Source organism: Erithacus rubecula, assembly GCF_903797595.1.
Source record: "Erithacus rubecula genome assembly, chromosome: 15".
Classification (NCBI taxonomy): Eukaryota; Metazoa; Chordata; class Aves; order Passeriformes; family Muscicapidae; genus Erithacus; species Erithacus rubecula.
In genome coordinates, this window is record NC_136667.1 from 6,242,515 (window position 1) to 6,257,416 (window position 14,902).

Genomic DNA, 14,902 nt, shown 5'->3' on the forward strand with positions numbered 1-14,902 from the left:
ATGCAGGAACTGTAGGGTCTTCCCATCTTGTCAACTCAGTGCCTTAAAGAAAAAAAAAAAAAGAAAAATACAACAGAAAAATTCTACTTTTTGATTTTTAATATACTGCTTCCTTACAGAGACATCACTATTATGTTGATAAGAAAAGTGTATGCTTAATATAGGGAATATACATATCCTGATATTCCTGTCTAGACAGTAAAGCCTAGTGGCAGGCAGAGTTCTAATTCCACTTCCAGCCTGGGGACAGAATTAAAGATGAATCTGTTGTCATGTGTGATGCCATCCACCTCTGCAAGTTCATCTTCCTGTACATGTTCACTTCAAGAATTAAAAATTTTGCTTGGATAGTCTCTTGCTTGTAAGTTGCCTTGCAATGTCAATAAATGGCTAAGTTTGATTTTATTTTTTTCTTACAGCTGCCAAAGAGACACAAATCCTTGAAAAGGAGAGAAAAGCAAAACTCCAGTATGAAAAACAGTTGGAAGAAAGGCAAAGAAAGCTGAAAGAAATGAAGCAAAAAGAGGAGCAACGGAGGGCAGCAGTAGAAGAAAAGAGGAAACAAAAAATAGAGGAGGAAAAGGTAGCACACTTCCAAGTTCTATAGCTTAAAAAGAACTACATAGTTTTCCTACATTACCATGCTCTGAAGTGGTGTGAATAAGAAACTCAGGGAAATGATGAATGTGTTAGAACATAAAAGTGTTTTCCTCATCTTCAATAATCTATGTAGGCACATGTCCACCTTCCCCATAGAGTTTAGCCACAGCTGAGGCACTCAGCATTTCAGCAGTGTGGCTGCTTGAGCACTGGCTGTTTTTCACATGAGCAAGACCCCCACCCCATGTTCCTGGATTTCCAGATGCCTTCAGAGCACTTTAAAGGATCTGTTTGTAAATCAGCATGGGCGTCGAGTCTTGGATTACTTCTCTTATTTCTATCTTGCTTCCTTGGAGCCCTGCTGTAGCCTGACTCACATTCTCTTAATTCTCTAAATCAGAATTCATTTCTGTATGATGAAAGGTGGTGATGTTATCTGCATATTTGTCACTTGCTGCTTTGAGCTGTGTAGTGACTGTTCTCACTGGCTTTTGATCTGACTGCACATGGACAGGCAGAGCAGTGTTTGAGTTTGGGACTCACTGCAAATGGATAGAAATTGACAACAGAAACAAATACATGAAGTTTTGAACTTCATGGAATAGTTTAAATTGCTGGAGAGCAGAAATGTTTTGGTGGGCTGTGACTGCAGTCTGATGCAGTGTCATTTCTTTAGGCAACTGCTTTATGCAAGAAACATCCCTTATGCTTCAAAAAAGATGTTACATTTACATTTATTACATTTATTCCTGTAGCTTTGAGGGTGGTAGGTATGTTTAAGTGTATAATCAAGGATGACAAGGACTAGCAATGAGATGTTAACCTTGTCTTTTGCTCAGTCCCTGGACATAACCTACATGGAGAGTTACACATGCAAAAGAATCTGGAAGGTGGGAGGACAATAAGGATTTGACCTGTGAAATTTTGCCTTCAATCAGAAAGTGAAAACTTGAGTGAAATCTTGAGTTTGGTACTCTGACATGAGGAAAAGATAGCAAAATACCATATACAGTTGTAAATTTGATAGGTAGAAGTACAACAAAATACATAATCCCCAACATTATTGCTAAGTTATTCAGCCAAGACTTGTTTAGTTAGTTATCTAATCAGGTAGAGGCAGCAGCACAGTAGCAAATACTGTGGGAAAGGAAGTGGTTCTAAGAATCTTGAAGACTAGTAGCCATGGTGAGGATTCAGATACTTGTCTCCCCACAGCTCCTCAGTTATTCTGCACATCTCTTCAACTCACTGTATTGAGACCTTGAGCTCATTTCTGTCATTTGTAAAGTGAAGCCTGTGTCTTTAACACTGACTGAGGAATTACTGCACTGCAGATACTTCCATGGAAATACAATCTACAGATTACATAATGTCTGGGTACTTTGGCACCTTAGGTAAACTCTAGTTCAGGTTTCTCTAACAGAGGGTAAACTAAGCTTTATATTTCAAACAAAAACTTTTATTTTTATCTTTTGTGAATGAGCAGAATCCTCCCTTCCTTCCAAGTTTACATAGTGTGTTTTTCACAGCAACTTCTTTAGTTTGTGTTGTGAAATGGTGTTGAAAGAAGGTGAAAGTCTTGTGTCCCTAAGCAGGAGAAATGGCTGTATAATGAGTTCCCTTGACATCTTACTGCAGTGTATCTGCAGCAAATACTGCTTCAAAAGATCACTTGGGATATAACTATTCCAGAAGAGAAATGTGTTGTTGACACGTGTGGAAACCTGGCTGGCAGGAAAGAGTCTAGCATGGTTACTGTTCATCTTTATGCACAAGAGCTAAAGCTCCCCTGCTGACAGTTACTAGTTCTGGAGACAGCAGCAAAAGCTTCTTTCAGCCCCCTTTGTCCTGTCAGCTGTGGTTGCTGAGGCCTAAAGTTGATTGGTCTTATGTCTTCTTGTTCCTGGTTTCATCACATCTCTCTTAATGTCAGTGTCTGTTAAGACCTGAGTCATTGTTTTTATAGTTCTTTGAAAATACAAATAATTTTATATTTAGTGTATTATGATGGAGAAATTTGATCACCTTTTAAAAAAACTTCATCATATAAATAGTTTCAAGAGTAACTGATTTCATTTGCTTAGTTTGGGGTTCATCCCTATTTAGAAAATAAGCAGTACTGTTTACTGAATAGGAAATCTGTTTGGTGGCTATTTTAAGTAAAGAGTAGAATAGATTATCTGTGCTTTAGCTCTTCTTAATCATGTTTGCAGTGTTTTGAAGCCATTAATTGCCTTCAGCATTCTTTGCATGATAATTTTTAGAAGAAAAGCCTGGTGAAGCAGATGATGAATGACACAGGGGGTGTGTATTTGTTTCCTGGTGTGCTGTTGTTTTAGGAGCGCTACGAGGCAGTTCTGCACCGCACCTTGGAGCGGAGTCAGCGGCTGGAAACACGACAGAAGAGATGGTCATGGGGGGGCTCTGGAACTCCAGACTCAGAAGGCAAAACAGGTAAGCAGCACTGTTCTTAGTAGGACCAAAAATCACACAATGTTCTGTGTGAGCATTGGTAGATGCAGCAGGGACCTGGGCATCCTTTCCTATCTTGGATCCTAAAGCAGGATCTGTGGGTAGCTGATGGGAAAGTGTCATATCTGTACTTGGCCTGAAATGCTGCTCAGAGCTATTTTTGACCTTGGGAAGAGCTGGAGAGAAGCTCCATGGGGAATACAACACATGACAGCACTGCCACCCCTCAGATCAGATAAGGGGAATTACAATTTGTAATACTAATAATTCAGCATCCTTCAAATGCAGTTCATGCAATGGGGTGCTAAGACTGTGATGAAACAAAAAATACCCAGTTGTACTCTAATATCACATCTGAAATGTTTTAAACACACCCTTGGAGCTACAGAATGCTGACTATGTGAATGCCCAGTAATGGGTGAGGAGATGTAGTGGACAGTCTTGGAACATGGATTCCATTGTGGGTTAGGTGATGCATTTTAAGGGTATTGAATTTGAGCTCAGATAATTTCATGTTTCACAATTAACTATTTTCTGCTTGTTAACATTCTGACATCAGACCAGCCAATAAAGATTGCAGTGGAAGGCATCTTTTCATGTACTTCCTAACCACCAGTAAATAACATAAGTTAATGGCCAGGAGTAAAACAAAACAAAAAATGCTTCCATCCAGCCTGTCTTCTGTATTGGTGGAATTATACAGAGTGTGGTACTGTCATTTTCTGTCAGCTTGAGTGTGTGTTTGCAACATGTTTGAAAGTGCTCTGATATTAGTTCTCATTATGATGTACAGCATCCCCATTTTTTGGTTAACTTGAATTTTTTGCTCTTTGACCTCATGACTTAGCTTACAAACCTTCTTCTTCTACAGAGCAACAGAGCACGGATGAAAGTGGTACTGGTGGTATTGATATCTAAAATTTTCTTTTTCTGTTATTTTACATTCACTACTAATGTTTTAAACTTGAGTTCTTCTCACACTAAGGAAAACCATCTTCTAGATCTTTTCCTGGATCTTGGCCAGCTGTGCAACAAATGTGATCCCTAAGTAGAAAGCAGCCCCCCTCATTTTGGCTTTCCCTCCCAGCTAATTCAACTACAGCTTAAGTCATGGCATCCTGAGGGAATTTTCAGGCAAAGGCTTATGTGCATTTGGGTTTTTAAAGAGATCTGGATACAGCACAGGGAGACAAGGAATTCCTGCTGGCAAGCATTTGAATAGAAATTAGTTCAGTGTCTAAGATTTGGAGGGCTTAAGGGCAATTTCAGACTGTTTCATTGCTTCCTAATTTGCAAAAAGTACATGATATGGCTTGGTTTGTTTCCTTCTTGCTTTAGTTTACCAGCAGTTGAAGTAACATTTGCAAAATCAAATTATATTTTGGTGAAACTTTGTGAAAGGCAATGAGTTTCTTGCACACTTTGATACTTTTTCCATGATCAGAGCTGTTTCCAATTATCTAAAGATAATTCTCGACATTAAATGTGTTTTTATTTGATTTCTGGGATTCTCCAATGCCACAGACTGAGCCATTCATAGAAATGCTTTGGATCACTGATAGATAAGTTTAATAAACAGAATTATTTCTTGTAGCTAGATGGAGATGAAAACTCTCAGCTGAGACCCAGCTGATTCTGAATGCTGACAGTCTGTGCATGCCCCCAGCGTTACTAATGCAGTGCAGCTGTCTGTGACACAGACAAGTGAGACTTGAAAATGCAGTGAAGGTCTCACCAAGTATGATTTAACCACTCTGGCAACACAGCAGAAGCATGTGTATTTTAGTTGTCTTTTCCCTTGCCCTGTACATCTTGAGCCCCTAATTTTCTCCAAAATCAGCCAATTTGGATGGGTTGGTTTATCTACTTTACATATGTTCCTTGGATACATATATAAATCCATTTATTGTATCTCACACTACCAAATACCACTTAACCTTGAAATTGGGAAATCACATTTGCCCTATATGTTTAAAAAGCACTGAGTTTTATTCTACTAACAAACACAAAATAATGCTTTTTGTTCTCTCCTGATTTATGTGAGGAAATGAGCCTTGTCTGTCCTTTCTTTTGTGGAGGAAGATCTCCAGTGCTGCTGAAGCACATTTAACATAAAATATCTTCCAACACAAATGCTCCTGCTATAATAATATATTCTTAAACTGTGATTTATGCACCATAAAGTAACTGTGCAGATAGTTCAGCAGTAGTAGATCAATTTGGATAACTTGGCACCAATCTGGAAAAAAAATTGCTGTGGAGATAAACAGGTAATGCAATGTCCTGGTCAAACCCTTGTGCACCCACATTATTTAAAAATTGTGTTTGATTTTGTGTTCATATTTCAAACATGAAGCTATGATGTGTGGGGTGGATAATGTGTAACCATGATTGGTTTTACATTTCTCGTATTTATTCCTGTTTCAGGGTAGTTCTTTTTAACTTTGAGAGCTCATGACTTAATTATTATTAAAAATCTGTCTAAGCCATGTGGGATACTTAAATCCAGCTGGCTTTCTAAAAAATTCTTATATGGTCCATTTTGCTTTATATTTGCATATTTTCTGGAAAGGCAGCAATTACCTTTTTTTTTTTTCCACTCTGAAAAGTGACACCATATGAACTCTACTCCATTACATCATTGTGGCTGAATAGTGCACCTTCTCTAACTGCATGTCTGGAGCAAATTTCAATGCAATATTATATTTCCACTATCAAATTCTGTGACAGATTTGGGATTAATGCCCCATTTCTTAAAATGAGAACCATTTGGGGAGCTGATTTCAAATATTCTCTAATTATTTTAGGACAAAAGGCATTTGTGTCTATTGTAGTGCTGTGAAAAAAAAAAAAAAAAAGCAAAAAAAAAAGCAGAATCAAATATGTCTTCCAAGAACTGGGTGTGTCCACAGTAATATTTAGGAACATGGAGTGGCAGAGCAGAGGTTTGGGTGATGGTGTGCTCTGGAAAGTGAAGCCTGTGTAATGGAACATTTCCCCAGCCATCAGTGGTTCTGTGGGATGTTGAGTGTGATTCATGAGACCACAGCAGGGATCCTGCTGATGGTGAAATGTGAAAATGGATGAAAGCCCCAGAGTCAAGTGTTACATTAATGGCATTGCTGTCAGGGCTGGGATGAAGCAGGCAGGGTGTGGGTCTGCCAGGAGAAATGGCCAGGCTGTGCAATAAAGCATCCTTGATGACAGTCCTGCTGAAGGGGGTGTTTCAGTTTCTGCTGAGCACAACTAGGGATTCAGGTGCATCAGGACTGGAGACATGCTATTAGAATAGAAATGGGGCTGCCAGAGCCTCTCCTTGCTAAATGAAGAGTTTCCTTGTCCTAGTAGAAATTTGGAAGGAAGTGAGAGAGAGCTAATCTTATTTCCTGTAGCCTCAGGCAAAGCTGCAGCACCCTCTCTCAGTGAAATCCTGTGAGGATTGAAAGCTCCTCACTCTGAGTGATTTTCTTAAGATCCCATGTTTCCAGCTCCTTGCCCAGTTCCAAGTCCTGCTGCATGGCAGAGATGCTTTCTTCAGCTCTGCTTCCATTCCATTAGAAAAATAGAGAAGATGGTGTCACATGGACTGTGTGCTTCTTGCACTTCAAATCATTTGATGGAGGTTTTCTAACTTTCCCTCAAAGAAGATATTACTTTTTCAAATGATGTTTCATAAATAGATGCATAACCAAATTGACTGGTTATACAGGAATATCCTGCCTTTCCTCTAAAGCTTTTTTTTCTAGAGAAAGGAGCTTTAAAGTTTGCAGAGGCTGTTCTGTGATGAGGTAGGGAATAAGTTGAGGCCATCTGATCAGGCAATTGTATTGATCAAAAAATCACTGACCTCTGCACCTGGATCCAGTAGGTGATAGACCAAATCTCAGATTTCATGCAGGTGCTGAAGTGCAAAATTGAACCAAAAAGAAATTTGTGTGAAGTGTCTCTGATGTTTGGAGGCATTGGACTCAGTTGAGTTCAGGCAGGAGCCAGGATTTCCTTTCAAGAGCAGACACTAGAGGGTAGCCTTCCCCTTCAAAAGCACCCAAATACATGAATTATGAACTTCCTGATTTTCGTATATAAAACCTCTTAAGGCTGTTTAGTTATCCCAGTTCTCAGATTCCATTCATAAAATGCCTCCTTTTTGCTATGCTGGGAAAGCATCCACTAAGCTCAGATCTTCATTTCTAAACTAGATTCAATAGCTCTCCCTCTTATCCCATGGAGACTTTGCTCTTGTTCACTGTCACAAGAGCTTCCCCTAGGGCTGTCCATAGGAATCCTCATGTCCTGGCTGTGCCCTGGAAGGGGCTGTTGTAACATGCTGGCAAAGGGAAAAGATGTTGCCTGTGGTGAGTAGTGCTGCTGTGTCCTTTGGTCCTTATGCACTAATGAGTTCAGATTAATCATCTTTGCTGTCCAGCATGTCAGTAAAATCAATTACTTGTGTTAGATGTAGAGAATTTTGTGTGTTTGTTGTGCTGGTCTGCACCACTCTGTGTACATTAATGTTTTCTGCTTATTGAGTTTCTATAGCAACAGGTACATGCTTTTCCAAGGCTTCCACACTCTGGAGTAGTGTTCATCCTGAAAGTACATTATTTGAGATTAAAAAGCAGGTCCTTGTAAGAAACTTGGAGTTCTGCCACGTGAGATGTGATTTTTGTGTATATGTGTGTATACATACAAAAAAAATTAATGCCTCTTGTGGCAGTTGGTTTCTGAAAAATTGCAGATTTGATAGGAAACATTAACTTAAGGGTAGCTTTTAGAGAAAAAATGGCAACCTTTGTGCTTTCTTGCCTTTCCTTAGGACTTGGTTTTATTCTTCAAAATTTTTTTTTTTTTTTTGTGTTTGGATTTCATTAACTGGTGGTTAAAAAACTTTTTTGACATACATATATGGCAGGAATGAAGAAAGAAATTTTCCAGATTCTGTTATCATTTTTTGTGTCTTGCCAGTCTGGTAACAACAGGCAACCTCAGTGGCTTTTTTGTGTTTGCATGTTTAGGGGCATGGGGTTTAAAAATCTCTTGTTTGCACACATATGCATAAATCCTGACATGACTCCACTAAACTCTGCCTTTTCTCTGCCTGTCCCAACTGATGCTTATGGTATCAAACCTGTTCGAAAGAAAACAAAATAATTTGTGTTTGTCATCAAACAAAAGTGGAAACAGCTTTCAGGATGTAACACTTGGAGAGTGAGCTCTCAGCAAGGCGTGCAAGGCTCAAATAAGAGTTCTAAAGTTCTCACTTCTCTCCACAGCCAGCAAACGCTCGCCCTCCACAGCCAGCCTCAAACAGGCTGAGGCTGCTGGGGGCAAATGCCTCTCATCCTCTGGAGCTCTTGAAAATGCCTCAGACCGAAGTAAGTGTGGGTGTGTGGCTGCTGGAGCAGGGCACTGCTCAGCTGTGGCTGGGGAGGAGACAGGAGGTGGGATGAAACTCCTTCCTCCTCCCCTGTTCTGTGACTCACTTCGTATTTTGATCTCAGATGTATTTCATGCAATTTGTTAATCCAGCTTGACTGCTCAGGGTTTTGACCCAGTTGATGTGATCTCTGTTAGAGGAGAAGAGCAATGGTAAAAACTGCTGGTTTTTTATTTTTTGTTTCTGTAATTCTGTTACTAAATTCAAATCTCGGTCAATGATTCACGGATAATTTGCCATCATCTCTGTGGATTTGCATGCTTTAATTCACACCCTAAAATTTTAGCAAAATAGAAATAGTTTGAAAATAAAGTTTACCTTGTTCTTTTAGACAGCTTCAGTCATTTGATTGTCAATGGGAAGGAAAAAATCAAATTTGACAAGGAATTGTCCTAATATACTTGCTAAGATAAATTAAAACTATTTGTAGGAGCACATATTTTGGCTTTGAGGTTTTGTTATTTGGAATCTTCCTAGAATTTCATAGGAGCCTGCCTGAGTCACAAAAATGGTGGTTTTTGCTTTTGGTTTTTGTTTGCCTAAAATGATGAATAAGCTAAAAGCTGTTTAATACAAAAGCAGATTCAGCTAGGTCTGTGCCTGCAGTGTTCTGCCAGTGTGCAGCCTCTGATCAAGCAAACTGTGCTGAAAGAATCCCTGACATAGACACAGCTAAAGGTGGTTTTGCTGGTTTGTGTTGGAAGGTGATGCAGCAGAAAAATTTGTGCTCACACACTGTGTGCCTGGTGGGTAAATCAGTGACTATATTTATACTGGCAGGGTCTCTGAGTCACTGAAGGCTGCTTGTGATTTTAAATTATATTTATATATTATGTGTCTGCAGGGTTCAGCTCTGGATATGAGTCAGAAGCAGGGCTGTAAAGTACAAATTAAACCTCTTACAAATTAAGTCACTAATTATCAACTAATTGGGATTGCTTTCAAACTTATTGTCATACCCTGAAATCCTTTGTGAATCCTTAATCACTTTGGAGGAAATATTCTCAGGTGATCTGAAATACAAGAAATTTGAGCAGAACTCCAAGTGATCTACATGGTCAGGATGTAGAGGTTGACTTAGAATGATCCTGTGCTCTCAATCTGACATTCAGGGAGAACTATCTGTTTGGTAAAATGATAGATGAATTCACAGGACATTAAATACAGTCACAGAATGAACCAGATTGCTTCTGTTGTGCATGTGTGCCTGGGAGGGTGAAGGAGCAGAATGTGGAAATGAGAAAATGATGCTTGCCCTGGATCAGTGAAGTATCCCCACTTAACCCTGTGTTTTGTGTGAATTCTAGGCTCACTGATACTCATAGAGAATGTGAGCAATTGTCTTTTTAAATTCTCATGTATTTTAAAAGGTGTACAAGGATGGCCTCAGTAGGTCTAGCAAAAATCAGTTCTGGCTGACATCCTGCTGCTGTGATCAGAAACATGTAGAAATAAAAGAAATAATGCTTTATCTAAAGCTGTTCTTCCCTGATCCAGTTTTTCTGCTTCTGAGCATTCCATATTATAAAGCAACTTAATCATTTCTCTCTCTCTTAGGGAAGTGGGGCAGGTGTTGGAGGGGACCTCTGAGCTTTTCAGCATAATTAATCCATGCACTTTCACTTCCAGGTACCACAAAGAGAAGTGCCTCATTAAACAGACTGAATAACAAAGTCCCTCCACATTCCCAGCAGTCAGCACCCAAAGGTTCGCAGGTGGAACAGAAAGGTGCTAGAAACCAGTTTGTTTTGAGAGCTGGGAGGCAGTAAATGGGATATTTGAAAATGACTCTAAACCATGTCCCAATTCCATTATGAATGTTTTCACTCAGGCATTCATGCAGTCTGTGCACTAAATATCATTATGCACGTTGCAGTGCCAAGTATTGGGTGACTGTCTCTAAACCAGCTTTATTCCTCTGAAAAGGGGAAGGGTGGGGGGAAGTGGACAAATGGTAGCCAAACCATTTAACTCATGAGAAAATAGTGCTTCATAATGATACATTGATAATTTTAGCTGATTAGTAAAAGCAAAGCATGGGATGGCAGTTCAGAAAATCATGTCTTGTTAAAAAATAATCTTCCTTGCGCTTGGTCTCTAGGAGGAACAGAAAAGAAGAGGAGCACATCTTTGAGTAGAATGAGTAGTAAACCCCAATCCTCTCCAGAGCTAGAAAAAGTGAAAAAGGAAGAAAAACCAGGTGGTTGTTTCATAAAACTGAATATTTTTTTAATGCCTTTAAAGTTTGGATGGGCTTGATTTCACTACTTTCCTAGGTTCTTAAATTTCTAGGACTTTTTAATGGCTTGTTAGTTACCCAGTGTTAAAGATAAAATAGGCAAAAAAAGAAATCCTCTAAGAGGGCCTTTGTTAAATGGCACTGCATGCAGATAGCAACATGTCTCTGCTTAAGAAAGCAATCTATATGAGAGCTGGTAGGTTTAAGGGTCAGAAAAGGTAAAAATGTCACTGATCTGTTCACTTCTTAGTTAAATCATACCTTTGCCTTTTAAGTTCCCTTTCATTATTCAGTTTAAAAGCAACTTCTCTGTTCCTGCTGCTGGTGTAAACCACATGCATGCAGAAAGAAGAAACCTGTTCTCACTTCAGTCTCTTTTGGTCTGTGTATTTACCACTAGGTTACAAATGACCTCTTTCCTAGGAACTCCTAAACCTGAAGAATAGGACCTTGTCTAACATGTTTTTCCCTCTGAGTTAACAATTCTGAAACTTTCCTTTTTAGCAGCTGTTGCCAACAGTTGAAATTATTTCTGCTTCAGAATCTTGTGTGAGAGAATGATGGGTGCTGTCCATGTCAACCTGTGTGCAGGCAATGCTTGACCATAACTGCTCGCTTTGACTTGCAAGTTTTCTGTTTATTATGTCAAAACAGCCTTTCCTGCAATCTAGAGAATCTAGAGTCAAAAACATCTCATACTTTGACTGGATTCAGCATTCACCTCTGTTGTACACGTGCCAGTCTCTGCACGTTAAAATTACTTGTTCTAAGCAATTCAAGAACAAGAAATGCAACATAAGAGATTGCAGTGTTTAACCCTTCTGTGCTTTACATTTGGAATTCCCCCTCCATGACTTCAAGTATTGTTCTTTTGTTCTTCCAAAACTGTTATAATTTGCAACAATTCTCAGTCTCCCTTTGCTTTGTACTGCTTGTCTTTTCCATGATATGATTTGATGTTGGATCCTTTTTGGTTTGTCCTGTCATCCAGCTCGTCGCTCCCAGCTCAGTCCCCTGGACAGTAGCGTAATCAGCCGCCTCCTGGCCCCCACACAGGCCTCCCTAGCTAGGAGTAAAAGTGCTGCCACCTTGTCTGCTGATGGACAGGACCCCTCAGGTAACAGGAGGGCAGAAAAGCCTCAAAGTCTTACACAGTTGCTCTTCAACAAGAGCTTAGATGGTAGCTGCTAACTGTGCTACACTTTTGTCTGAATCAGACAGTTAATACATGGTTATGTGTAATATTACTTACCCAGTATTTTCTGTGGTCATTAATACTCAATTCATGTGCTGTGTTGCATGTTTACTTTACAAAACCATAGGATAATACTGGCTTTTAAACTCCAGTGCTGGTTTACTTGCTCTGCAGAGAACCAGATGCTGGTGTTCATTCTGGGGCTTCTGTGTGTTGTTTTTTTAACTGACAGAGATCTGCATTTGTCAATTTGAGACATTTTGGTTAGAGCAGTACTAGATGATGAAAGGAAAAAAAAACAAACAGACCTATAATTTCAAAGTGCAAAAAAACCTATATTTCTTTAGGGGAAGAAATTCTTGCAGGAACATGACAATAGAGTTACCTTAAGATAAGTACAGGAAACCCTGAGCTGACTTTGTTCAGCTGATAGGAGAAGTCAAGGTACAATAGAAGAGAGAAACTCTGGCTGGCTCAAGCAGTTTTGTGTTGGTCCAGACTGACCTGATATGTCCACACCAAGGCTCAGTTTACTAGAGCAGGAATTTGCATCATGGGTAAGCCCCCCTAGCTGCCTCCCACATGTCCTGGAATTGTTCCTGGTTAATTAATAATGCCCCAGTAAATGCATCTCTGGAACCAATGTGGAATCCTTTCTCTTCATTTACCTTACAACTTGTGTTCCCAGTTTTGCTTGTTTCTTCTTAAGATGAAATCCCATCTTTATTTTTTCTTACACCATTTTACTTGGTCCTTGTCAGTACTGGGGAAATTTCCACACTGTTCCCCTTGTCTAACTTTTTATATTTTGGTTTGTATTCAGTAGTCATATTTTTACACACCTGTGTATGTGCTGCTCTTATTTTACCATGAATACTTCAGTTCATGTCATGTGGGGAAATGCCTTTTTTTTTTTCTTTACTGTTAGCATGTGACACTCACTATTGCTGAATTAGTTATGTTTTTATAAGTTTACTTAGAGGTACTTTTTTCATTTCTGTAGAAAAGTACTTGTGCACAAACAGAATGCAGGTCTTCTTGCACAAATGCTGCAAATACAAAAATAAAATGTATTTTTCCATAACATTGCAAAACTAAGTTCTGCATTTGTCACAATTTATTTGAATTATAGAATCCAATATCTAGTTTAGAATATTTTTGCATCTATATATGCTTATCTGTCTGTGATCGTGTTAGTAAAAAAGTAATAAGATAAAATTTCTTTCAATATCTTCTATGTGAAGAGACTGACACTTCATATAGTAAAGGTATCATAGTTAAATAGTTAACTTTTTTCCTTGATAGATTTCTTTTACACCACCTTTGAAAAGAAAGGAGGTTTCCTCCTTGTTGAGTGTGGAGGAAACAGGCTTAAAATCTGAACCTGTCATGAAAAAGTTGTCAAGAAAGATTCTAAGCCATTAAAACTGAAGCAGTTGTGATCAAATGCAACTTGACTAAAATCAAAGTAACACTGGTGTACTGCAAATTTGGTCCATTTTTGGAAAAGCATTTTATTTTTATCTGCTCCAGACTGCTGCTTTTGGAGTGTTTATTCTTGGTGCTGTTGCTTCCCAAGTACTAATTGTGTGGTGGTGTCTGTTCCTGCCCCTTGCACTGTGCACTGCCTGCGGTGTTTCCCTGTATGGTTTCTAACACACACAATCTCTCTTTCTCTTTTTCTCCCTTTTCCTTCTCTCCTGTTTTTATGCTGTGCACTTGGTTCTCGTTTTGTCTTGTCAAATTCCTAACTTTTATAGAATCTCACCTCTGTCCTCGTTCAGCTTCAGCCAATTCCATCAGTTCCCCAGTCCCAGCTCCCAAAGTGCCGGTGCGCAGCCGCAGCATCGACAGGTTGAAGTCCTCTGTGTCTTCATCTGATGCAAGTTCACCTGATTCAACCCAGGTTTGTTGAAAACCCACAGGAATTAAGTTTTTATTCATCTGGGGGGTTGGAACAGCTCAGGATGGGATCCTGTTTCACCTTTTGCTGTTGCTTTCAATAAGCATTAATGAAATTTACATTAAGCCTAAAAAATGCAGAGTATTAAAATCAAATTGGAATTTTATGGTACTTGATCTCTCTTGTATCTTGAAGGCATATTGTTTGCTGCTTATGGTTCCCAAAGTTTAATTTATGTAACAATTAAACACGGGCCAGGTCTGTGTTTTGAGACATAAAAGAAATTCAAAGTGCATTTTATTGAGTGCTTGCTTATTTGTTGGAATAACAGCTCCTCTGTCTGCAATGTATTCTAGAGAGTCAGCAATATTTTTTTTTTTTTTTTTTGTGTATCTTCTAGAAATCAGAGACAGAAAAACCATCCCCAGGTTCTGGTTTGAGGCGCCCTCCCTCACCAACTGTGTCTGCCCGTAGAAGATCCCCCTCTCCTGCTAATCTGGGGAAGCGTCCTCCATCCCCTTCTGCAGTCAGGTATGTGTCCAGATTAAACACCTGCAGTCAGGTATGTGTCCAGGTTAAACATCTGCAGTCAGGTATGTGTCCAGGTTAAACATCTGCAGTCAGGTATGTGTCCAGGTTAAACACCTGCAGTCAGGTATGTGTCCAGGTTAAACATCTGCAGTCAGGTATGTGTCCAGGTTAAACACCTGCAGTCAGGTATGTGTCCAGGTTAAACATCTGCAGTCATGTACATGTCCAGGTTAAACCCCTTCTGCAGTCAGGTGTATGTAAACCCTTTTATTCAGCACAAAATGTCTTAATACAGATGAGCTGTTAGAGGTTGGATGACCTATGCTATGCCTTGTTTGTACAGAAAAGACTTAATTTTGGGTCCAATTTCCCTTTCCCAAAGTAGGGATGCAGCTTTTACTTGTCTTTGTTGTGCAGGCAAAATACACCCTAATTTTCTGTGCAGTCTGTGCACTGAAACCAGCAAAAGCCTGCAAGCTTTTGAATAAACTGATCCATGTGTATTAGCATAGGAAGTTTCTTGGA

General features: G+C 39.4%; 1 protein-coding gene across 20 annotated transcripts in view; it reads left to right on the forward strand.

The window, feature by feature from the left end:
- The window catches only part of MAP7D3 (MAP7 domain containing 3), a 44,475-nt gene that overhangs the window by 14,630 nt on the left and 14,943 nt on the right, over window positions 1–14,902 (forward strand). For 3 of the 20 annotated variants that reach the window (XM_079318858.1, XM_079318869.1, XM_079318871.1), the window contains exons 4-12: window positions 420–583; window positions 2,940–3,054; window positions 3,944–3,976; window positions 8,346–8,447; window positions 10,139–10,237; window positions 10,611–10,709; window positions 11,740–11,865; window positions 13,704–13,849; window positions 14,247–14,377. In XM_079318858.1, coding sequence (XP_079174984.1) covers window positions 420–583; window positions 2,940–3,054; window positions 3,944–3,976; window positions 8,346–8,447; window positions 10,139–10,237; window positions 10,611–10,709; window positions 11,740–11,865; window positions 13,704–13,849; window positions 14,247–14,377 — 1,015 coding nt within the window. The remainder of the gene's footprint in view (window positions 1–419; window positions 584–2,939; window positions 3,055–3,943; window positions 3,977–8,345; window positions 8,448–10,138; window positions 10,238–10,610; window positions 10,710–11,739; window positions 11,866–13,703; window positions 13,850–14,246; window positions 14,378–14,902) is intronic. The other 17 variants (XM_079318873.1, XM_079318874.1, XM_079318875.1 and 14 more) reach the window with 12 other exon arrangements.